Source organism: Oryx dammah, unplaced genomic scaffold (genome assembly GCF_014754425.2).
Source record: "Oryx dammah isolate SB20612 unplaced genomic scaffold, SCBI_Odam_1.1 HiC_scaffold_13, whole genome shotgun sequence".
NCBI classification, from domain to species: domain Eukaryota; kingdom Metazoa; phylum Chordata; class Mammalia; order Artiodactyla; family Bovidae; genus Oryx; species Oryx dammah.
Window position 1 is genome coordinate 30,258,776 of NW_024070197.1, and position 23,266 is coordinate 30,282,041.

At 38.3% G+C, this 23,266-nt stretch overlaps 1 protein-coding gene across 1 annotated transcript; it reads left to right on the forward strand.

The window, feature by feature from the left end:
• Positions 1 to 843: 843 nt before the first annotated feature.
• NAE1 (NEDD8 activating enzyme E1 subunit 1) lies at positions 844 to 22,782 on the forward strand. Its single transcript, XM_040253431.1, has 20 exons — positions 844 to 967; positions 4,547 to 4,650; positions 4,738 to 4,798; positions 5,937 to 5,967; positions 6,762 to 6,833; positions 7,061 to 7,140; positions 7,709 to 7,818; positions 9,427 to 9,536; positions 10,718 to 10,780; positions 11,428 to 11,491; positions 11,803 to 11,894; positions 13,738 to 13,797; positions 13,889 to 14,022; positions 15,555 to 15,630; positions 15,876 to 15,915; positions 17,160 to 17,246; positions 17,956 to 18,048; positions 20,372 to 20,486; positions 20,574 to 20,623; positions 22,546 to 22,782. The coding sequence occupies exons 1-20, from the start codon at positions 915 to 917 to the stop codon at positions 22,653 to 22,655; spliced, it is 1,605 nt and encodes a 534-aa protein (XP_040109365.1). The 5' UTR covers positions 844 to 914; the 3' UTR covers positions 22,656 to 22,782.
• The last annotated feature ends 484 nt before the right edge of the window (positions 22,783 to 23,266 follow it).

Below are 23,266 nucleotides of genomic sequence, written 5' to 3' on the forward strand. Positions count from 1 at the left end.
GGTTGCCATTTCCTTCTCCATTTCCTTCACCTAACTCTACATCACACCAAACTTCCTTTAGTGCTTCAGCCTGTCATACCTTATCTGCCTCCTGGGGATGACATCTGCTGTTCTTTCTGCTTAAAACATTCTAGCTTGCCCACATCGTGTGAAACGTTCCTGGAAGAGGGGAAGTAAGTAGAGTTCCTCTGCTCACCTCTCAGGTCCTCAACTTCCTTCTACCTACAGGAGGGTCATATTGTCTAAGGAGTACTCGTTTACTGTCTCTCTCTTCTTGGGACAGTGAACTCCCCAAGAACCGAGTCCCGGACTTATTCCTCTTTGCATCTGCAGCCAGGAGCAGCTAGCTTTGTGGTTGGAAACAGGCGCTCACTGTGGGCTTCTTGCCTGAGAGGATGGAAGAAATGGGTGAATAATAATGAACATAATAATGAAAGTTCTTCTTCCGACAGGATTTTTTTGTGAGTCCTGTGTGTTCAAAATCTCACTTAAGGTTAAGAGAACTCTGTGACGGAGGCTCATTTATCCCCATGACACAGAGGGAAAAAACAGGATTTGAGAGGTAAAGAGCGTATTTCTAAACCAGTGAGCGGTGAAAATCTAAATCTGCCTGATTCCAAAGCCCAAGTTCCCCACAACTACCGAGCGTACAAAGTCACGGATTGGTCGACCAGAAAGACTGCTGCACGGGTAAGGCGCGACTACCTTACCCGTGGTCACCAGACCCGTTTCTGAGCTTTGGCCGCAGACTCCCAGGTGTACAGGCGACGCGTGCGCAGTGCAGTGGAGGCGCCTCCTGCCGGCCGAGCGCGGGAGACGGCGCGGCAAAGGGCCCTCAGTGCGCCTGCGCGCTCGAGGAGGCGGTGGCAGTTTTCGGTAGTGGCCAGGCGGTTCTCCGTGGGGCGGGCGCGGCCATGGCGCAGCCGGGGAAGCTGCTAAAGGAGCAGAAGTACGACCGGCAGCTGAGGTGAGCCAGGGCTCACCGGTTCGGGCGGGCCAGCGGGTTCCTCTGCGTCCGGGCCGGGCCTAAGCGAGCGGGCGGCGCGGTTGGGCCTCTCTCGGGCCTCCCGCTGGGCTGGGCCGGGCCGTGCGTCCGGTGCTCAGGGTTCCGGCCTGGGGCCCCGGTGCTTCTCGAGGGCCGGCACTCGCCTTCCCCGAGGGGCGCGCCCGCCCGCTCGCCACGCGGTGTGCAGGTCGAGGTGCACCGCCCGCAGCGTCCGCCCGGTCACCGCGGCGGCTGCCGGTTCCGCTTCGCTGTGCTCCTGGTTTTGCAGAATGAGGGGCTCGGGTTTTGCAGAATCTCGGCCGCCGAGGGCAGCACCGAATGTTAGGTATTGTTCTAAACCGGCGCTGTCCAGTAGAAATATAATGCCAGTCTCATGTGAACCACATACGTAGTTATATATATGTGTATATATAACACATGTATGTATGTGTATATGTAACATAATATTTATATTTGTAGTCACATTAAAAAGGACAAAGAAACAGGTGAAAATAATTTTAATAATTCAGTTTATTTTGTTTAACCCAGTATGTGCAAAATATTACTATTTCAACGCAGAATCAGTATAAAAAGTTATTAGAGGTATTTTACAATGTTTTCATTCTGTCCTCAGAATCCAACATTTTACACTTTTGGCGCGTCTCAAATTGGACTAGCCTTATTTCTAGTGCCCAGTAACCACATGTGGCTAATGGACTGATGGGTATCTACTTAATGGACTGCAGGTCTACGCCATCGGGCCAGTCCTTGACTCCTTCTTTTCCCATGCCTTGTCTCCTACCACTCCCCATTCCTTATTTATTGAGCATTTTCTATGTGGTTAAAGGGCTTCCATGGTGTCTCAGCCGTCAAACATTCACCTGCAATGCAGGAGACCATCTACAAGGCAGGAGACATGGGTTTCATCCCTGCATTGGGAAGATCCCCTGGAGAAGGAAATGACAACCCATTCCAGTATTCTTGCCTGGGAAATCCCATGGACAGAGGATCCTGGCGGGCAGTCATCTCTGGGGTCACAAAAGAGTCGGACATGACTTAGAGACTAAACCACCACCAAAGGCAGCAGAAATAGCACAGCTATATGGCCTCCCTCCTTTCTGAAGACCCACAAGCCAGAAGTTACAGTATGTCCCTAAGGACTGGAACTCGTTTGCACCTCTGGCTTAGTGCTGTTGTTAGGGGCTTTATGCACTCAATTGTGAGAGCAGTCTTGAAGGCAGATATTCTGTCTCCTTTATAGATGGAAAAACTGACTCTTAGAAGTTTGATAACCTGCCCTGAGTATCCCATGTGTTTGAACCAGGATGTAAACTCAAGCCTTCTGGCTTTTCCAGAGCTGATAAGGTCTGCTCCCTGGGGAAAGGGAAAGGAAAGTTTCTGGGGAAAGAAGCAAGATGGTAGAGACTTTGTAACCAACTTGTGTTCTCTTGTAAATTCTTGGAGATTCTTGTGTTTTGAAGCAGAGGTAACCATACATGACAGAGCTGAAAAAATATTTTAGATTACTAAGTGTGACAAAAGAGTTTTTGCTGAATCCAGTCCATTTAAGGAACAAACAGTGAGAACTGTTTATTGGTTTTGAAGTGTCAGAGGGAAGTAGTTACAAGCAAGATTGTGCCACCAGCTAGCAGTCAGCAGGCCCTGCCTTCCTTAGCCAGCAAAAGAATGGAGAGGATTGATTTTTGTTTGGGCCATTTCTTGAAACATATTACCTAGAGATGCACCAATATTCTCTTAGGCTGTTTCTACAACTACCCAAGTATCCATCAACCAAATATGCCAAGTGTCTTCTGTGTGCCCTACTTTCATAGGAAAAAAACCAGGTTTCCAGTCTGTCTGGTTCTTCTAGACTCATCCTCCATGCATTTGACAACTATTCAATGATTATTTATCCTGGACAAGGCACTGTATCAAGCACTGGGGCTTCGGTGGTGAATGTAGGGAGTGGTCTGTGCCCTTATGGAACTTAGGGTGGAATGGAGAGATGGATGTTCAGCAAATAAAACACCAGATGAGGCAGTTACAGTTGTGATTTACTCTGGAGGACGTACAAGCTACATCATAGGAGAGGATATGCTTTAGACAATGGACAGGAAGCAGCTTAGTCTCTGTCCTCCAGGTTATGACATTTTTCTAATGATTTGGGCTTCCCCTGTGTTTCCTATACTGACAAGAAAAGACACATTAGGCTTTCTGGGCAAAGGTAGCCATGTTAGCCCAGCTGTCATGATGCTTGTTTGATCACATATCTTGCCCTGTTAATGATATGCTGGTGTGACAAGATGTAACATATATTTCAGGTTATAACACATTTCTAATCCTTATTACATCTTTCTGTTTGTTAATGTATGCATTTATGAGTCATGCTGTTAGAATTGGGAATAACATTTTAAAGCACTCCTGTAGAAGTCAGTGTGAAGGCTTTTCAGATGGTTCTTCAGTTTTCTTGGTAAAGCCTTTCTCACTCTTGAACGTGTCATGGTGGATCAGTATTATGTCAAGATCTTAAATTACACTGGATCCCTGTAGTTTAAGGAGAAATAAAATAGAGGATGCATGTGTGCTCAGTTGCTTCAGTTGTGTCCAACTCTTTGCAACCCTGTGGACTGTAATCCTCCAGGCTCCTCTGTCCATGGCATTCTCCAGGCAAGAATGCTGGAGTGGGTTGCCATGTACTCTTCCAGGGAATCTTTGCAACCCAGGGATCGAACCCGTGTCTCCTGAGTCTCCTGCCCTGCAGGTATATTCTTTACCCGTTGAGCCACCTGGGAAGCCCAAAATAGAGAATGTTGTTGTTGTTCAATCACTGAGTTGTGTTTGACTCTCTGCGACCCCATGGACTGCAGCACACTAGGCTTCTCTGCCCTTCACCATCTCCTGGAGCTTGCTCAAACTTATGTCCATTGAGTTGGTGATGCCATTCGACCATTTCATTCTCTGTCGTCCCCTTCTCCTCCTGCCTTCAATTTTTCCCAGCATCAGGGTCTTTTCTAATGAGTTGGGTCTTTACAGGTGGGCAAAGTATTGGAGCTTCAGCTTTAGCATCAGCCCTTCCAATGAATGTTCAGGATTGATTTTCTTTAGGTTGGACTGGGTGGATCTCCTTGCAGTCCAAGGGACACTCAAGAGTCTTCTCCAACACCACAGTTCAAAAGCATCAATTCTTTGGCACTCAGCCTTCTGAGAATAATAGGTTTTAATAATAATAGAGAATAATAGGTTTTAAATCTAAGGTACTTCTCTAATGTTAATGAATATAAAGACTTTCTGACTTGAAAAGAGTAATGGACTAAGAGCTGAAAGACCAAGTGTCTAGTTCTAATTTGACCCCCTCCTTTAACCACAACAGGCTCAAGCTGTCTGTCTCAGGTTACTCAGCTGTGTGATTCCCATAACACCTCCTGCTGTTCCTGTCTCACATGTGTGCCATACGGGTCACATCAGTTATTCGATGCAAGAACACTTTAGCGATCACCATTGAAATAAAGTTGTATTTTCATGGAAGTCTTTAAAACGTTAAATTTGTGTCTTCTTTTGTAGGTTGTGGGGTGATCATGGCCAGGAGGCTCTAGAATCTGCTCATGTTTGCCTAATAAATGCAACAGCCACAGGAACTGAAATCCTTAAAAATTTGGTGCTACCAGGTATGATAGTTTTGTGGTTGTAATTTACTTCTTTAGAGTTTTAAATTAGAAACATATGTTCTTGACGGACTCTGTTTTGTTTCCCAGGTATTGGTTCATTTACAATTATTGATGGAAATCAGGTCAGCGGAGAAGATGCTGGAAATAAGTATGTTCTATTCTTTTCAAATACATTCATTAGGGAAGGCAGTGCATTGTCATGCGAGAGCAAGGCCTAAGTCCCAGCTTCACCTCCTCAGACAGGGTGACTTGACTTTCAGGTGGAAAGTTAAGTCAACTCTGTGTTTAGGATTATGGCAAGGATGGCTGTTAGTAAAAGATAGCCATCATTACTGTCTTTATTGTTGTTGTTAATGCAAAGAGTAGTCATTATTCCTTAATTTGTGAAATCTGTATCCTTCCTAAGTCCTTGAATTGATTCCTAAGTATTAGTATGTAATTAACAATAATTATATTTTGGGATTATAAGAATAATAAAAACTGCGTTTCATTTGTGGTGTCTTGTAAGCTTGGTCCAGGTATATCTCTTCCTACACTACATTGTCTTTATAAAAATGCCATTTTAAAGTTGGCTTGTATATCATTCTTTAAAGATGATCATATATAGACTGTCAGGGCATTCCTGAATTTGGATTTCAAGCTTCCCTTTTCAGGAGCTTGGAGTCTGGGTTCTCTCATATTTGTCAAAAATCAACAACAATGCGTAAATGCAAGAAATATCAGATTTTGGTTCATATTGAGCTTGATTATCCTTTCTTTGGGTAGAGTACCCTGACTCTGAGAAGCAGACTCAGATCTGGGCCTTGGGACATGATAAGGGTATGTGTGGGAGAAAGCCTGAGTAAATCTGTTATAGTTATCTGCAAGAGCAGTCTAGCATTTCCCAAGGGTGAGCCTGTGGAGCTTTGGTTCTAGGGAACATTCATAGCTGTTAAATGGGCATATGGATTCCATGGTCAAATTATAAAGTATTTTCTTAGTATAAGATTTTAATATTGTATATTATGTATGTTATTAATTTCCAAGTAAGGATATAATGCATGGTGTTTCCCAAACTTTTGAAAGCCAGGGAACCCTTTTCTCTATGGCACACACTTTGGGAAACATTGATTTATTAGCCTGGTTATAAGTTTTCACTCAGCTTTCTTCCTCTAGGAAGTCTATTACAGTCTAAAATTAAAATATACTTTGTTTTAAACTATGAATGAAGTGCACCAGGTATTACACATAACCTTCCCTTTATAGTCAAAGAAACCATTAAAAATTTTTTTTTTATTCTATTTTAGTTTTTTCCTTCAGAGAAGCAGTATTGGCAAGGTAAAAAATCAGTTTGTAATAGAATATAGTTGTATTTGAACACCTAGTGATGTCACTATGTCTTGATTGCTTGAAAAGCTTTGCTTTGAAAGAGGTTAACTATTAAATTGTATTAAAATCATTATAACCTGTTTTTAAAAAAGATCTTATTTCTCTGAGAAAATAATTGTCTCATTTCTTTCCAATCTTATAAAGATTTATGTGCTTGGTAGTTTAAGAACTTAGAAGTTTTATATTGTATCCTGTATTAAAGCTAAATACTAAGTAATGTTAATGGTCAGAAGTTGGGGTATTTGGGTTAAGATTTTTTACCAAGAGTTAGTCAGAATGTGTCTTATTTTTGTATTTCATATTAAAAATCTTACAGAACCGTATTGGTCAACTTAGTGTAGTATTGTGTACCACATAATGTATTATATAGTATCATGTATATAGTTTCCTTAAAGACTGACCTCTCTTACACAGGATTGTAAATGTGGAAGGTTAGCATAAGTCTAAACATGACTTGAAATATCCCTGCCTGCTACCCAGAGTTTTCTGGTCATTCGCCTAATCAGAAAAGTAGAGTGCAAATCATGTAGTCATGTAAGAATTCTGAATAATGATGGTTTAGCTCTGTTTTAAATAATATTATGGTTTAGTCTCAGTTTTTAAACACTATGAAAAGCAGACTTTTCATATCTATGCATGGAATTTGGGTTGTTTTACAGTCTGTTTGCCTGATCTGTAAATTAAGGGGTTACATTTTAACCACATTTTTTTCTAATTGAAGTCAAATGCTTTGTTTTTTAAAGAACCGAGCTCAAGCTGCCATGGAATTCTTACAAGAATTAAATAACGATGTCTCTGGGAGTTTTGTGGAAGAGGTATATATGTATATATGTTATTATTTCTGTACAGAAATATAATTTTTTAGTAATTCAGAGCCCTAGGAATTTAGAATTTTAATCATTGTATTTTTATGTTGAAAGTTGAATTATTTTAACATTGGAGTCTAGCATTTGCCTCACTTGTTCTAAAAAAGCTTAACCATTTCTGTCATGTTTGATATGATTGTGAAATTGTTGGATTTTCTTTCCCCTGTCCTATTTAGAGTCCAGAAAACCTTCTAGACAATGATCCTTCATTTTTCTGTAGGTTTACCATTGTGGTTGCAACTCAGCTTTCTGAAAGGTAAAATTTTAAGTTAATTTGTTTTTATTTTAACCTCTTATTAGATTTGCATAGTTTTGTTTTCTCTGCAGAGTCTATGGTTTTTAAATTCTTCAATTCCATAGAAACTGTTAATTAAAAGTAGTCTAATTAAAATCTCCAGCATTAAAAAGATAGGGAAGAGAAAAACAGTGAGATGTGAAACTTAGAACAGTTAAATTGAACATTGGTTATTTTTTTAGTGGGAAAAAAAAAAACAATTATAGGGAGTGCTTGGGGGTAGATACATAGGTTTTATATATTTTTTCTTCTCTATTATAGAAATGTTTTTCAGTAACATTCTCCCTAATACGAAAGACAAGGCTTTCATATCTCTCTAGTCCAAAAGATATACTTACTTTGAAACTGCTGCCTTGTGGAATTGCTTGCTTTTCAGCCTATCTTTATGTAAATATGCTGTTTATATGAATGCAAAAGATATATCTTTGCATTTATTATTTAGTAAGGAAGTTGCTTCATTTTAAGGTATTTTCATGTTGGGCATCTATCCATTTGTTTATGTTCTTGTCTATTATGCCTTCTTTTACAGTACATTACTACGTTTAGCAGATGTCCTCTGGAATTCCCAAATCCCTCTTTTGATCTGTAGGACATATGGACTAGTTGGTTATATGAGGATCATTATAAAAGAACATCCAGGTAAAATTGTTGCACATATGGGGCTTCCTGTTGGTTGTTTTAGCTGTAATTTTAGGAACCTGATAATAAAGAAAGTCAGTTTGAAATCACAAAGTTAATTTATAGCAGCAAAACTCTGGTTACAGGTTCAAAGTGCTAATCAGAATCAGTAGGCTTTAATCTTCCTATTTCCTTTACTAAGCATTATAGAAGGATACAAAGCAGGAGATAAAATAGGTATAGCTTCTTCGTGTTACTAGGAGGCCTGGCAGCTATGCAAGTACCTAGCTTTTTTTGCCTCTTAACCTACACAGGGCATATATGGCGGGCACAGGCAAGAGCCAAGGTATGTGGGTCACATTGATACAGAGAGGTTATACTACCTTTTCCCCACCGGTTTTCTATTCTGTTCTTATATAGGCCTCAGGCTCCCCCAGTTCAGGTGTAATTCCACACAATCAAGGCATTTGACTACTTTTCCAAGGAAACTGTGTTAATAGGAGACTAAAGTCATTCAAAGGCAGGCTTGCATCAACTCAGGTCCCTTACTTACATGATTTTGATCTTAAATCATCATAAGATTTTCACTCGGGACTCATACATTGCTGTGGGCCAGGTCATCTGTTAGCGCAGTGATAGTATCACTGAAGAGTGATGTCTGCTTGGGAAGCTAGTGAGTGGCTTTTGGGGATAAGCTTTTGGCAGTAGGGCTGGGTCATTTAAGAGTTGTGAGAAGAGTGATAAGGTAAACATTTTGTTTTAAATGGGTCACTCTGAAGCCCAGTGAGAATGAATGAATTTAGAGGGACAAAGGCTGGAGGCAAGGATTGCTTTTAGATTTTCAGTGGTCTAGGTCTGAGAAAGAGGGAGAGACAAAGACAGAGAGAGCATCCTTGACTGGGGGCAGATGTTATGAGGATAGGGAAGAGGGGAGAGATGATAATGAAGGTTAAGCTTGATAGCTGTATGCGGGCCTTTATGTAGGTTATTTCATTTACTCTTTTCTAAATCCTTATAAAGTCGATACTGTTGTATCTGCTTTTTACAGATAAGGATGCTGAGGCATAGAGAGATTAAGTTATTTGCGTAAGGTCACACAGCTAGCAAGTGACAGAACTGAACCTCTCTCTAAACACTCACTGAAATTGCACACTTCCCCGTACTCTCCTGTACGGAGGGCTGTGTATGAAGTGACATCGGGATGTGGGGAATGGCTGGTAACTGGGCCATGGAAGCTTGAGGTCCAGGAAGACCATCACATCCCTAAGGAAGAGGCATAGGTAGAGGGTGATGTTGTCTGTTGAAAACCACGAGAGGAGGAAGGGTAGGTGTTTGGGTGCTATCTGAACACATTTTCATCTTTTCCGATTATAATAACAAAATTCTGCACTAAAGGAATCTTCGTTTTATTTTTATTAATACTGTAGTCCACTTGTGATTTGTGCATTTAGTAAAATATGTTTATATGTATATGTAAATTTAACTCAGTAATGAACAAAACAATGAGAAAAACCTGTAGGCCCTATGTCCATTTAAAAATTACAGATTTCCTAAGTTCCTGTAATATATATGTTGGCAGCAATATTGCTAAGGAAATAAGTTTATCTTTCGGGATTATTTGGTTCACAGTAATAGAATCTCATCCAGATAATGCGTTAGAGGATCTACGACTGGATAAGCCATTTCCTGAACTGAGAGAACATTTTCAGTCTTATGATTTGGATCATATGGAAAAAAAGGTTGGTGGTGTGTGTCTTTTCATTTATAAGTATACTGAAAACTTGTTTTTAACCTAAGGTTTTTGAATTAGAAAGTGAGAAAATATAAAACTCATCCAGTTCACACAAGTCACACAGTAACAACATTGTACCTAATTTATTTTAACTAAATCTATCTTTCCCCCAAATTTAAAAACTTTTTTATTGAAGAAAAGTACATTAACTGAACATATCTCTGTAATCAACACTTAGATCGAGAAATTGGACTTTGTGTGTGTGTGTATGTGTGTTTGACTGCCATGCAGCACGTAGGATCTTAGTTCTCCGGCCAAGGATTGAACCTTTGCCCCTGCAGTGGAAGCAGGGAGTCCTAACCACGGGATTGGACACTGACATGTACCAGAAGCCCTCTTCATGGTTCTTTTCTCCTAAACAAAGAGATGTATTTTTTAAAATAGTTTGAATGTGGGGTGGGTGTTTGTTGAAATTGACTCCTGTTGAAACTTATTTTTAGAGTTTGAGAATTACCAAGGCAACTGCATATTTCATTATAGAAATAATGATATTTATAACAGGCCATGTAATTTAAGGCATATATGTGTATTTTCCTACCTACACATTAATTAAAGGGCAGGTGTTTGGTTCATCAGCAAACACAGAAAAGATCCCTTGTCCTTAGTCTAGGCTTGGAGTCTGAAATCAAGATGTGAAAGTGAAAGTCACTCAGTCGTGTCCGACTCTTTGTGACTCCATGGACTATACAGTCCGTGGAATTCTCCAGGCCAAAATACTGGAGTGGGTAGCCTACCCCTTCTCCAGGGGATCTTCCCAACCCAGGAATCGAACCAGGGTCTCCTGCTTTGCAGGTGAATTCTTTACCAACTGAGCTATCAGAGAAGCTTACTTGAGCTTTATTTCTGAGTGGCAGTCTCTGAGACTGTTTTCTGAATGGTAAAAGGGACAGTTGTAGTATATACCTGCCTTACTAGGATTAAATTGGTCACTGCCTCAAAAAGTTTTGTTAAGCAAATTTTATTAACTCAGCTCATTTTTCCTCCATTCATTTTTCCACATATACTGAGAGATGCAAACATGGTGGAATAATTGAGTAAAATATTGTTGAATTTGTTGAAAATGATATGGTGTAGTGAAAAATAAATGTTAACTAATACTGATATTTTCTTTGATTGTTTTATTTTTAGGACCATAGCCACACTCCATGGATTGTGATTGTAGCTAAATACTTAGCACAGTGGTATAGTGAAGTATGTCCTTTCTTTCTTTTTTTCCCCTAAGATTTATTTACTTATTTGACCGTGTTGGGTCATAGTTGTGGCCTGTGGGATCTTTGTTGGCACATGGGACTTCTCGTTGCTTGCGCACAGGCTTCTCTAGTTGTGGCACAGGCTTAGTTGTCCACGGCATGTGAAATCTTAGTTCCCTGACCAGGGATCGAACCCACATCCCCTGCATTGGAAGGCAGATTCTTAACCACTGGACCAGCAGGGAAGTCCCAGTATTTCCTTTCTTGAGAAAGGACATTCCCATATGTGACTATATTTTTTCAGTTTATTATAAAGAATTTCATTGGAGGGGATGGGAGACTGATATTTCTTCCTTGTGCGGTTATAGGAAAGGTGAGTGTTTTTCAGTTTGAATCTAGCATTTTCTCTTTTGATACTGACATTTTTATTAACAAAATGAAATTTGAACAAATGTCATTCTGAAACTGGCAGTGAGGAATGAATATAGAGAAATGGCCCACACTTTTTATTTTCTATCAAGTCAGCTGGTTTCACTGAGGTATTGATTACCTGATGCAATCTCATGGGAAAATGGGGGGACACTGGACTTTTAATTTCCATATCTTGAGTTTTTACAACTATATTTAAATTTATTTAACCCAATTTAGACCAATGGACGGATACCTAAAACATATAAAGAAAAAGAAGACTTCAGAGATTTGATTAGACAAGGTAATTTGGGATTTGATTAAACCTCGTATAAAGTTTAAAAAGATTGCTTGAAGCTAATTTTATTGGATTTCTGTCAGCACTTTTGTTGGATGATGCCATCATGAGCTTTTATTTTATTTTCCTCAGGGGAGGTTAAGGAACCACTCCTTGTGTAATTTTAAGAATGAATAATGATAAGCTGTATTTCTTCTTAAGGTTCAATATCCAATCCTCCCTTCTGAATCTGACAAGGTTATTTCCTTAATGTTGGGGAAAGAGAAGGAATGAAAAGAAAAGGGCTGTTCTTTGCTAATCAGTTTTCTTTTTAATAGGAATTTTAAAGAATGAAAATGGGGCTCCAGAAGATGAAGAGAATTTTGAAGAAGCTATTAAAAATGTGAATACAGCACTAAACACAACTCAGGTATTAAGAGCTACTGAGGTATTCACCAGTAAAAGGTGTTTTCTGAAGTCCTCATAGGTGAAATAGTTGATTTTAGGTTTAATATTTCTTAAATTGAAAAAAAAAAATCAAAAAAAAATTTCTTAAATTGTATAGTTGGTTAGAAATTAATATTATAATACAGCTTTAATCTTCTTTTATTAGATTCTGTATTGTCCTTGTTAAAATGGATGTCAGTGCTTCAGCATATAATATTTATACAGTGATTTACATAAATTAATTGTTTGAAGTACATGATTTGTGAGTAGTAAGGGTTTAGGGGTAGGAATTCTATAATGAAGGTATTATTTTGCTGGTCCAGATAGTGTTGCCTGAAAAGTTAAATCTTACTCTGCATTTGCTTTTATTTTATTTTTTTGTACTTGCTTTTAACAGTAATTATTTGAATACATTGGAAGATGTTCTTAATGACATTATATACCTTAAAAATTACTTGGAGGACTTTATTGTTGAAGTCTGACCAGTGAAGTTTTGGGGGAACTTTGGAATAACACAATTGGTAGTTTAAGTTAGAATTTTCTTATAGTTTAAAACAGTAAAAAACGCTACCTTTCAAGTTAGGAAAGCACTTAAGGTGTCATTACAAACTTTGTAGAGACCGTGAGGTAGTGTTGCTGAGTGATTAAAAGTATGTGCTGTGTGAATCACACAGTTTTTTGGGGTGATAGAAATTTTCTAATGTCTCAGTTGGAGTGATGGTTAAAAGTATATGTATAGTTACAAGAAAGCATCATATTGTCATTTAAGATTTGTGCATTTCACTGAATGTATAATTTATCCCAATTGGAAAAAAAAAAAAAGTTCTGTGGTTGGGACAGTGAGCTAAGCAAACAGACGAATGTACTAGGTGCTATTAACAAAATTAGAGCAGAACAAAGGGGTAGAGCAGGTGGGGAAGGAGGAGATCTGGGATCGGGAGGGACCGGGGAGACTTTGAAGGAGATGTGTTTAAGCGGAAGCCTAAGTGAAGTGTGACATGCAGAGGTCTGGAAGAAGAGCTTTTCAGGCTGAGGAAGTACAAGTACAAAGGCCCAGAAGGGGGATGATGCCTGGCATTTGTTCAAGGATAGGTATGAAAGCCACTGTGATTGGAATGAAGTGAACAAGGGGGAAAGTGGTGGGAGGAGTTTAGGTTTGGAGAGGCAGAAAGGGCCCCATCATAAAGGCAATGCAGGCCACTGAAGTGTTTTGAGCAGAGGAATGAAGTGACCTGATTTATAGTTCTAAAAAAGTTATATTCTGGCTCTTTTGAGGACAAAAGACTCTAGAGGGGAGTGGAAGCAGAGAGTTACCAGTAAGAAATTTCTTTTTTCCACTTAACAGTAGAACCAAAGCCTACAATTTCTGTAGTTTTTATAACATATGATGTTCTTGCTTGCATTAAAAGTTCTTAATTTAACTATTTTGCTTTTTTCAGAGTGCTTGTCTTCTTCCACCATCACTAGTTAGGGTATATGGGTTTCAGATTTTTTACAAGCTGAAAAAACATGAAGGATTACAAATCTAGCTTGGGATTAATGTCTGTTTTCTTCGTTCTGTCTTCAAATATAACTATAAAAAGATTTACTTATGCTTCTTCTTTACTCCATATATGATGTAAGAAAATAGGTCAGTCTTTAAATGCTAACAGGAGTGGGCAGGAGGGGATTTTCTTCTGTTCTCTCTTTCCCCAACAAATCTCCATCTGGTGATAATTCTGAATAAAAGTCCAAATCAGAAGTTTGTATTTGAAGTTGTTTGGAAGAGTGAAAATAAAGGTGGGCAAATTCTTAGTATAGGTAAATGTTTTGTGTTCCTTTATTAGATCCCAAGCAGTATTGAAGATATATTTAATGATGATCGCTGCATAAATATCACCAAACAGGTAACAACAAAAAAGTAAAATTAGTGCCCCTTAACCTTCAGGTCAAATTGAAATGTCACTTAATATTATTATTATTTTTTCTTTTTTTAAGACTCCAACATTTTGGATTTTAGCTCGTGCCTTAAAGGAATTTGTGGCCAAAGAGGGTCAAGGAAATCTACCTGTTCGAGGCACAATTCCTGATATGATTGCAGATTCAGGCAAATATATAAAACTTCAAAATGTGTAAGTCACCTGTCTTCAAGCTATGTAAGAGAAAAATCAATCTGTTTATATTAGAGAGGAACATGTTTTATCAGTCTGCCAGAAATCAGAAATCAAATGAAAGTTTGTTATAATCTCATTGCTTTAAAAATAAGCTAAAAAACCTAAGAGGGCAGATGTTTTTAAAAATTTATTTTATTTTTAAGAATAATTTTAGGTTCACAGCAAAATTGGGCAGAGTGTATGGAGAGTTCCCACTTAACTTTCTGGGCGTCAGACTTTTTCTTTCATATTTCAAGATAAACCCAACATTTGAACACTTAATTCTGTGCTATGAACTGTTCAATGTATTAACTAATTTAATATTCACAAAAATCCTATGAGAGAGATACTGTTATTGTCCCAGTTTTACAGGTGAGGAAACTAAGGCATAGAAAAGGTAATTTATTCAGGGCAGGACAACTGGTAAATGGTAAAACCAGGATTTGAATTCATGAAACTCAGATCTGTACTCATAACCACGGCTCTGTTCTCTTTTATCTGTAATTTAAAGCTTTCAAGACTTTAGTTTTTGATAAATTTTTTGTCATTAATGTTTCATAATTTAAAGAGTTCCTGACTATAGACAGAGATGTGCTATCCACTGTCATAAAGATGGGTCTCAATAGATATTACCCCTGTGTATCTTTGGGTATGCTGTGGATAAATGCAGGGCCACTGGCCTGGCTTCTTCAAGGGCCAGATAATGTCACATAGAGAAGGTCTTTATTTCATAGACAGATTGTACTCCTCATCTCAGTCATTCTCTTAACAAATCTTTGTTGCCATAGCCTAAAAGTTCAACTACTTAAAACTTGGGAAAAGTCAATTGAGAGAAAGAAGTATGATCTCATATCAGAGGTGATCAGCTTAACACTGATCATCTCTAGAGGGTGACCATCTCAAGTTTTACACGGATTTGTTAGATGGTCGGTTTTGAAGGGTTTAACTTTCCTTGGGCTTGACTTCAAGGAGATTGAAAAAGTGAAAGTGAAGTTGCTCAGTCTGTCCGACTCTTTGCAACTCCATGGACTGTAGCCTGCCAGGCTCCTCCATCCATGGAATTCTCCAGGCAAGAATACTGAAGTGGATTGCCATTTCCTTCTCCAGGGTATCTTCCCAACCCAGGGATTGAACCCAGGTCTTCTGCATTGCAGGCAGACTCTTTATCATCTGAGCCACGAGGGAGCTTAAGCATGTTTTTTTGCAGCATATGTTGTTAGGTCCTCTATCAGAGAAGCATGGATCATGGACTTCTCCAGGAGGGCAGGTTTTAAGTTAGGTGCTGTTAATTACTCAGAGATCCTAGGTGTTAGGTGAAGTCCCAGAGTCCATCACCAGCCACTGACAGGTGCTGCTGGTAGCATTTCCATGGCATCGTCACATTTCATAGATTGCCAGATCAGTATTTTTTTCATGAAAGGGAAAGACATTTTTTTGTTTGCTTCATGGTGATATTTAAATCTGGCAATTTAAATATTTGTTAATAGTAGCTTTTTGTTGTTCTTTTCTAGTTACCGTGAGAAAGCAAAGAAAGATGCTGCTGCTGTGGGTAATCATGTTGCCAAATTGCTTCAGTCTATAGGCCAGGTAAGCTGCTGGGCACAGTGCCTTTGATAGACGGTACAGCTCCACATGGGCCGGATTGCATTGCATTGCATAAACCCAGCCAGGAAGGGCTCAGAGAGAGGGTGTGGCACTGGCTCAGACCGTCTGCAGAGGGTCTTTCACTTGCCTGCCTAATGAGAAGGCCTGTCATAGTGACTGGCTTTGTGCTGCACCCTCTGTTGACTTTCTTTTACACTGGAGCAAAATCTGCATTTATCTCTTTACAGGCACCAGAGTCCATTTCAGAGAAAGAATTAAAATTACTCTGTAAGTCACCTTGACTTAAATTTCCTTATTTTGTTTGATAAAGAATGTGACATGGGAAATGTTCCCAGCAATTTTAAATGGTTGAAATTAACATTTTTCCATGGTCTCAGTGGTATCAATATAGGTAATTATTGGGTAAGGTTTTTTTTCTCTCTTTCATAATGAAAAGAGAGGGTATTCTAAGACTGGTCAGAGATAGGTCATATCTGTATTGATACATTGAAAATTATCAATAGTGCAGAATTGTTTTCAGCTTATTAATTTTAAATAACTTGGAAAAGTCTTATCTGAAGAGTTTGGGTATGAAGTCTTGAGTCATATGTACATTGACAAGATTGGTTTAAATACTAATTTTGATCAGTATTTGATCAGACTGTGATAGAATTAGGAATTTTGCCATTTAGTTTCAGGCTAGGCTTCTGGGGTCTTTCTGATAACTCTTGAGTAGGCCCAGACTATTTAAGAGTTAATTTAAGAATAAGAAAGTCTGTTTCATATGCCATCTGAGAATTTTTCCCTGTAGCTATGACCTCTTGTTTCTGGAAAAGCATGTTTTGTATGTTACCCATTCTTAAAATATATGTATTCAGGTTATCCATTTTAAGATTCTTCAGCAATGTTTGTTTAGGCTTAGATTTTTTTGTTCCACTACTAATCTTGCACCTCGTTTATGTATTAGTGTTTGTTCTACTACATTATATGATGCCAGATTAAAAGCTGGATATTGGGTATTTGAGAGTATTTGAAGGTATTTGGATATTATTTTGGTCTGTCTACTGGAATACATTGAAAATTTTCATAATACAAAGTTTTTTGTTTTTAAAGCCTTAATTTATACCCAGAGCACACTATATATACCATTCTCCTTCAGGACTGCTTATCCAGAATAATAATAAAAATTACTATTCATTGAAAGCCTGTCAGGCTTTCTGCTAGGTATCTATACAGTTGGAATTCTGATCCACAGAACAACTCAAAGTTAAAAAATATATTTCTATTTTACTAATGAAAATTGAGGCTCAGACAGGTGCCGTCACCCACGTACTCAGTGCTGAACTGATTGTAATGCCAAGAACATGAATTTAAGATGGCTTGTGTTGTAGTGCCATTTCTGCTAACCATTATAATGAGCCACTTCTTCATATTTCTATGTCTGTAAAGAGGATACCCAAAATTTTCTGTTCTTAATCAGGATATTAGTATATCTTAACCATTTACTTCCATCATGCCTTTCCTGTGTTCAGGCAGCAATTCAGCATTTCTTCGAGTGGTGAGATGTCGATCCTTAGCTGAAGAATACAGCTTGGATACAGTTAACAAGGATGAAATTAGTGAGTAATAACATTTTGATGCTAGGTTAAGGATATGATATTTTATACATACTGTATAACAGTATGTATAATAGAGTGTATGGTGATAATATAAAGGATAATATAAATATTTATAGTCTAAACTTTATTCGATAAGCCCGTCTAAGTGGTCGTAATTTCAAAATATAAAACTCAGTGTGCTGTGTGGTGCTTAGTCGCTTGGTCGTGTCTGACTCTTTGCGACCCCATGGACTGTAGACCACCAGACTCCTCTGCCATGGGGCAAAATACTGGAGTGTGTTACCACACCCTCCTCCAGGGGGTCTTCCCAACCCAGGGATTGAACCCAGGTCTCCCACATTGCAGGTGGATTCTTTACCATCTGAGCCACTAGCAAAGCCTATAAAACTTAATGTACATATATATAATCATATTTAGGTCATTGAGTAAGTTGTGTTATATGCAGAAGAGCTAAATTTAGCATTTTACTACTTTATTAGAGATTATGTGACCATAACTAACTATCCATAATACCACTGGGTTTTATTTTAATAATATATTTCCCTTTATTTTACTATTATGTATCATTTTCTATTTTATCGTTACAAAATATTTAATTTTGTGATAGAATTACCTTGTATTCTAAAACTTGAGTATATAATAAATTCAGTTTTTCCTTGTTTTTAAATCATGAATTACCCAAATTATACTGAAATGTTTTTCCTTTCAGTTTCCAGCATGGACAATCCAGATAACGAGATAGTATTATACTTAATGTTACGGGCTGTTGATAGATTTCATAAACAGCATGGTAGATATCCAGGTAAGGATAGCAATTAAATTATCAAATACAGTGAAAACATTTTTTTTTGGCTTCACAGCATGGCTTGCGGGATCTTAGTTCCCTGACGAGGGATTGAACCCAGGCCAGAGCAGTGAAGTTCCAAATCCTAGCCGTTGGACTGCCAAGGAGTTCCCAATAAAATCTTAAATAAATACTTAAATGGAATGAAATCTTAAAAGGTTCTTGGGGTATTCACAGTAGTACGATGCTTGAATTCACACTGAAAACAGTTTACAAATGGTTCATCTCAGTGAGGCCAAGTGTAACCAACTGCAAACAGTATTTAATTCTGAACTATTACAGGGGACTGTTGGTTGGTTGCATATAGGATAAAACTTTTTCCTGCTAGTTTCTATAGTTGACTTGTAAGATTCACACTGAGTTTGATTCAGTAGAATGGGAAAATCACAAGAAGTATGCCAGTGACTTCTGAACTCAGAACCCTGAAGATGTTTCTTTGCTCAGTATCTATTTTTTGTTATCTATAAATGTAGTAATTGGGGAATTGGCATATGCTCCAAGGTCTTCAGTTGTCCAGGACATCTTTATTAAGATGATAGTTTTAATTGTGCAGGATTATTGCATAGCAGCATATTCTGGGTATGTCATAAAGCCTGTTGCCCCAACTGATGTAGTATACCCAACGAGTTTTAATGTTAATGAGCAAGCTTACCAGAAAAGGAAAAAGAATAAAACATCAAATAAATGTACTGCTTTATTTGTATTGTTTGCTTAGAATGTATTTTTTGTTATCTTCTGCATAACAGACCATCCCCAAATTTAGTAGTTTAAAAAATCCATTATTGTGTCTGTGACTTTGAGGACTGGCTGGGCTCAGATAGATAGTTCTCACTGGGGAAAGGGCATCCCATGGAGATGCATGATGCCTAGGGCTGGAGTCATCCAAGAACGGAGGTGCAGGACACCTGGGGCTGGAGTCATACGAAGACGTACTCACTCACATGTGTGGCACTTCAGCCAGGGTATCTGGAACTGCTGGGGGCTGCTCAGGCATCTCTCACCCTGTGGCTCACTGGGGCTTCCATTCAGCATGGCAGTTTGAGATTTCTTACATAGTGGCTGCCTTCCCCAGAGTTAACAATTCCAAAAGACTCAGGTCAATGGCACAAGGCTTTTTATGACTTGGCTTTCAAGCATCACATATGTCCTATTGGCTTCACAGAGTCAGCTTAGATTAAGAGTGGAAGGGGGGCCACATGAGGGCATGAAGAGGTGTTCATTGGGGAGCCATCTTGGGAAATTAGCTATTATATAGAGCACAGACTTTGGAGTTAAACCTAGGTTCAAGTCACTTCGTGTCTTGATCTTAAGTGAGTCACTGTTTCCTTCCAAGCCTCAGTTCTCTCAGTATGGAATGGTGATACTACTACTCTGTTAGATGGTGAGGGTTTGGCACATGATGTATGAAAATCACTTAACACACTGCCTAGCTTTTCATAAGTACTTAATAAAGGGGTAGATGCTACTATTTTGAGGACAAGGAATAATGATAGTTTTTAAACTAGAGGGGTTAAAAACTAAACTAGAGGGATTTAACAGTACCTGGACATTATGGCAATTACATTTTTCCTTCCAAGTAATAATAACAGCTTCCCTTTGATAGTTTGATCATTAAGAACTGCCTGGGCTCATATCGCAGTTTTGCTTCTTATGAGCTAAGTAACTCAGGCAAATAACCTGATCTCTCTGTGCCTCAGTTTTCCCATCCATAAAATGAAGATAATAATAGTGTCTATTTCACAGGGTGGTTGTGAGGATTAAATGAAGTAATATACAGATGGTATTTAAAACAATGTCCACTGTCTATTAATGCTCCATAAGTGTTACTTATTATTATAGCTTTATGTCTTTAGTGTCATTTAATCTCCCAGAAAGGGTAATAAACACCAGAATTTTTATAAAGGGTGTGTGTGTGTGTGTATAGGACATTACTTTCTCATTTATTCAGTTCTATCAAAAAATCATTGAGCACCAACTATGTGTCAGATAGTCTTCTAGATACTGGGTATAGGGCACTGAACAAAGCAGATTTGTTAAACTCAAATTTTAATAGGTTTTTAGATGATTTCTTTGATTGTTACAGGTTTGTGATAGTTGCAAATATTGGTCTCATACTTTCCATTATTTTTGTTCTTATTTCAGATTTATGGTTTTGACTAAACAGCTAAAGAGGCAGTCAACAATTTTGAATCATGTATTTATTACATAGAAGAGGTAGTCAACAATTTTGAATCATGTATTTATTTCAATGAAAAATAATTTATATATATATATATTTTAGGAGTGTCTAACTATCAAGTTGAAGAAGATATAGGAAAGTTGAAGTCTTGTCTCACTAGCTTCCTTCAGGAATATGGATTATCTGTAATGGTGAAAGACGATTATGTCCATGAATTGTGAGTATTTTTTTTTAGGGAGCATATGAGACAGTACTGTTGTGTCACATGGCTAATCTGTTTTCCTGTCTCCATCCTTTCCTGTAGTTGCCGATACGGAGCTGCTGAACCACACACCATTGCTGCATTCTTAGGGGGTAAGTTCCAGAGACGGAAGACTGTCACCTGTTGTTATATAGTACCATTGTGAAGTTTTGTTTTCCTAGCTGTTTTAACTAAGGAGGTCAGTGTAGCACAGTTGGTTTCCCTGCTTTCTATCTCTCCCTCTGTTGTCCTGAAGCATAATTAATCTTTCTAATGCATAGCTCTGATTGTTTCTCTCACTTAACTAACCTTCTGACCTGCCAGTACACACATATACACTATAGAAGTCCTCAGAAAACAAATCCAGAATCCTTCATTCTGTGTTCTGGTTTTACCCAGCCTCTCTTTCTTGTTTTTTTCAAGTTACTTGCTTTCCCCCTAGATATGCCCTTTGATTTCCTGCTCCTTGAATCTTTACCCGTCTCCGGACCCATTTGCCCTAAATCTCCCTCTTTCTTCCATGTCTAAAATCTACCTGTTTTTCATGACCCAATTCAACAATATCTTCTTTCATAAGACTCCTTGGAGGCTGGAAGTTTGAGATCAGGGCTGGTATAATTGGTTTCTGGTGAGGCCTCTCTTTGTCTCTTCATGGCTTGTAGGCAGTCACCATCTTGCTGTGTGCCATAACCTCTTTTCTGTGCAGGAAGGTGAGGGTGGATGGAACAGAAGCTCTCTAGAGTCTCTTCTTAGAAGGCCCCTCCCCATGACCTTAGTTACCTAATTACCTCCCAAAGACTATCTCCAAATATGGTCACATCCAGGCTTTAACATACAGATTTTGGGGTACATGCCTTTAGTCTACAACATGTGCATCTTATTATTATTCTGCACAAGTCACTTCTTTGGGGTCTTTGTTTAAATATTATCTTCTTTGTTAAGCCATTCCTGATGCCCTGATTTAAAATAGTCCCTCCTCTTGCACTCATATCCCCCCTACCCTTTGCTTTTTCTCCTTAGCTCTTAGTCACTTGACATTTTACTTGTTTGTAAATTCTCTCTTCCTCACTACTGAAAAGTAAAATCCATGAGGACAAGGATTTTTGTCTTTTGTTCCCTGCTGTATCCCTAGTGCCTAGGACAGTATCTGGTACAGAGCAGAGTCTGATTTTATTGAATGAATGAATGTGAAAGCAGAAGCTTCAGATTATAAAAGATGAAAAATTGTTTTCTTAGTTGTTTTTTGTTGTTGTTTCTTTGTTTTCTATTGTTTTGTTTTGAATGTGCATGCGTACCAGTCGTGTTTGACTCTTTGCGACCCCATGGACTATAGCCTGCCAGGCTCCTCTGCCCATAGAATTTTCCAGGCAATAATACTGGAGCGGGTTGTCATTTCCTTGTCCAGGAGATCTTCGTGACCCAGGGGTAGAACCCATGTCTCCTGTGTCTCCTGCATTGCAGGTACCTGGGAAGCCAGGTTGTTTTGAATAGTAACTTTAAAACTTGTTACTATCTCTATATACTCAGACTGTTACTGAGTATAGCAGTCTAGCAGTATTTAATATAGATCTTTTCCAAATTACAAATATCCTTTAACCCCTTTTTATTATAAAACATGCACAGGGTAAGATTCAAATGCAACAGAAGGGTATCCTTTGAGAATCTTTTCTGTCTTTAAAAAAGACTTTTTAAAAAAATATAGTAATTTATAATACTGTTTGACTTTTTCTTGTGTAATATATTTTGCCAATATTTTTAAACCACCATAATTTAAAAAACTTTCTTTTAAACTATGGCATAATATTTCAAGGTGTGAATGTATAGAACACATTTTTTATTTCCTTTAATAACAGTTATAAAAGCTTATAGTCCCTTGTTTTGATATGACTCTGTAAGTTATGTCTGTTTTGGATTACTGTTAAACATCTTTGGTTTTGGAAAGGAAAGGTGTTCTTTACAGAATTGAGTATTTTTATATTTATATAATTTTTAAAATTCTTTTTCAAAGATTTGCTTTTCTCCTTTTTCCTTGCAGGAGCTGCTGCTCAAGAGGTTATCAAAATAATCACCAAACAATTTGTAATTTTTAATAATACTTACATTTATAGTGGCATGTCACAAACTTCAGCAACTTTTCAGTTGTAGAATAAGCACCCTATAGTGTGTTAATGACTGAAACTGTAATTGTCTTCAGTTTGTGCCCTAGTCTGTGAAGTTCTGCTAGGGAGAATTGTTAAATTGTTTCCTTAATAAACATTTTTCTCATTTGTAATAATGTAATCTTGTTCTTTGCCGGCTGGGGGGGTGGGGGGGGCGGGGAGGTGCAGGGAGCTGAGGTGGAGAGGAAGGAAATAATTTTCTCAGAGAATAAAAGTTTTCCATTCCTAACTGAGTTCATTATTTCTGGCTTGCTATTCAAAGTTACTTATAGAAATGTGTTACATTAGAAACGGCTTAAAATATTTTTTTCTTAGGCTTAAATAATGAATTTAAGACTTGCAGATTTTAGCTGTGGAGATCTTAGTAACCATCACTACTTGCTAAGACTAATACAATTTAAAGAAGACAAATATTTTAAATGTACAGTTTTATCAGAAAACAAAAGCAGGCTACAAAGGGGAGGGAGAGGGAAGATTGGAAGAGAGGAATCAAGGCTGGGCGCACAGTTACTAAACTCCGGCCCTTTGGAATGCTGGTGAGCGGCTGCGCGCGTTTGACTCCGATTGGGGGCGGGGCGGCCGGAAGTCCCGCCCCTC

Coding starts and splice junctions, on each gene's coding strand:
- NAE1 (XM_040253431.1), top strand. CDS start 915: ATGGCGCAGCCGGGGAAGCTGCTAAAGGAGCAGAAGTACGACCGGCAG. Junction 9,537..10,717: donor TGGATCATATGGAAAAAAAG/GTTGGTGGTGTG, acceptor TTTTATTTTTAG/GACCATAGCCACACTCCATG. Junction 20,487..20,573: donor GACGATTATGTCCATGAATT/GTGAGTATTTTT, acceptor CCTTTCCTGTAG/TTGCCGATACGGAGCTGCTG.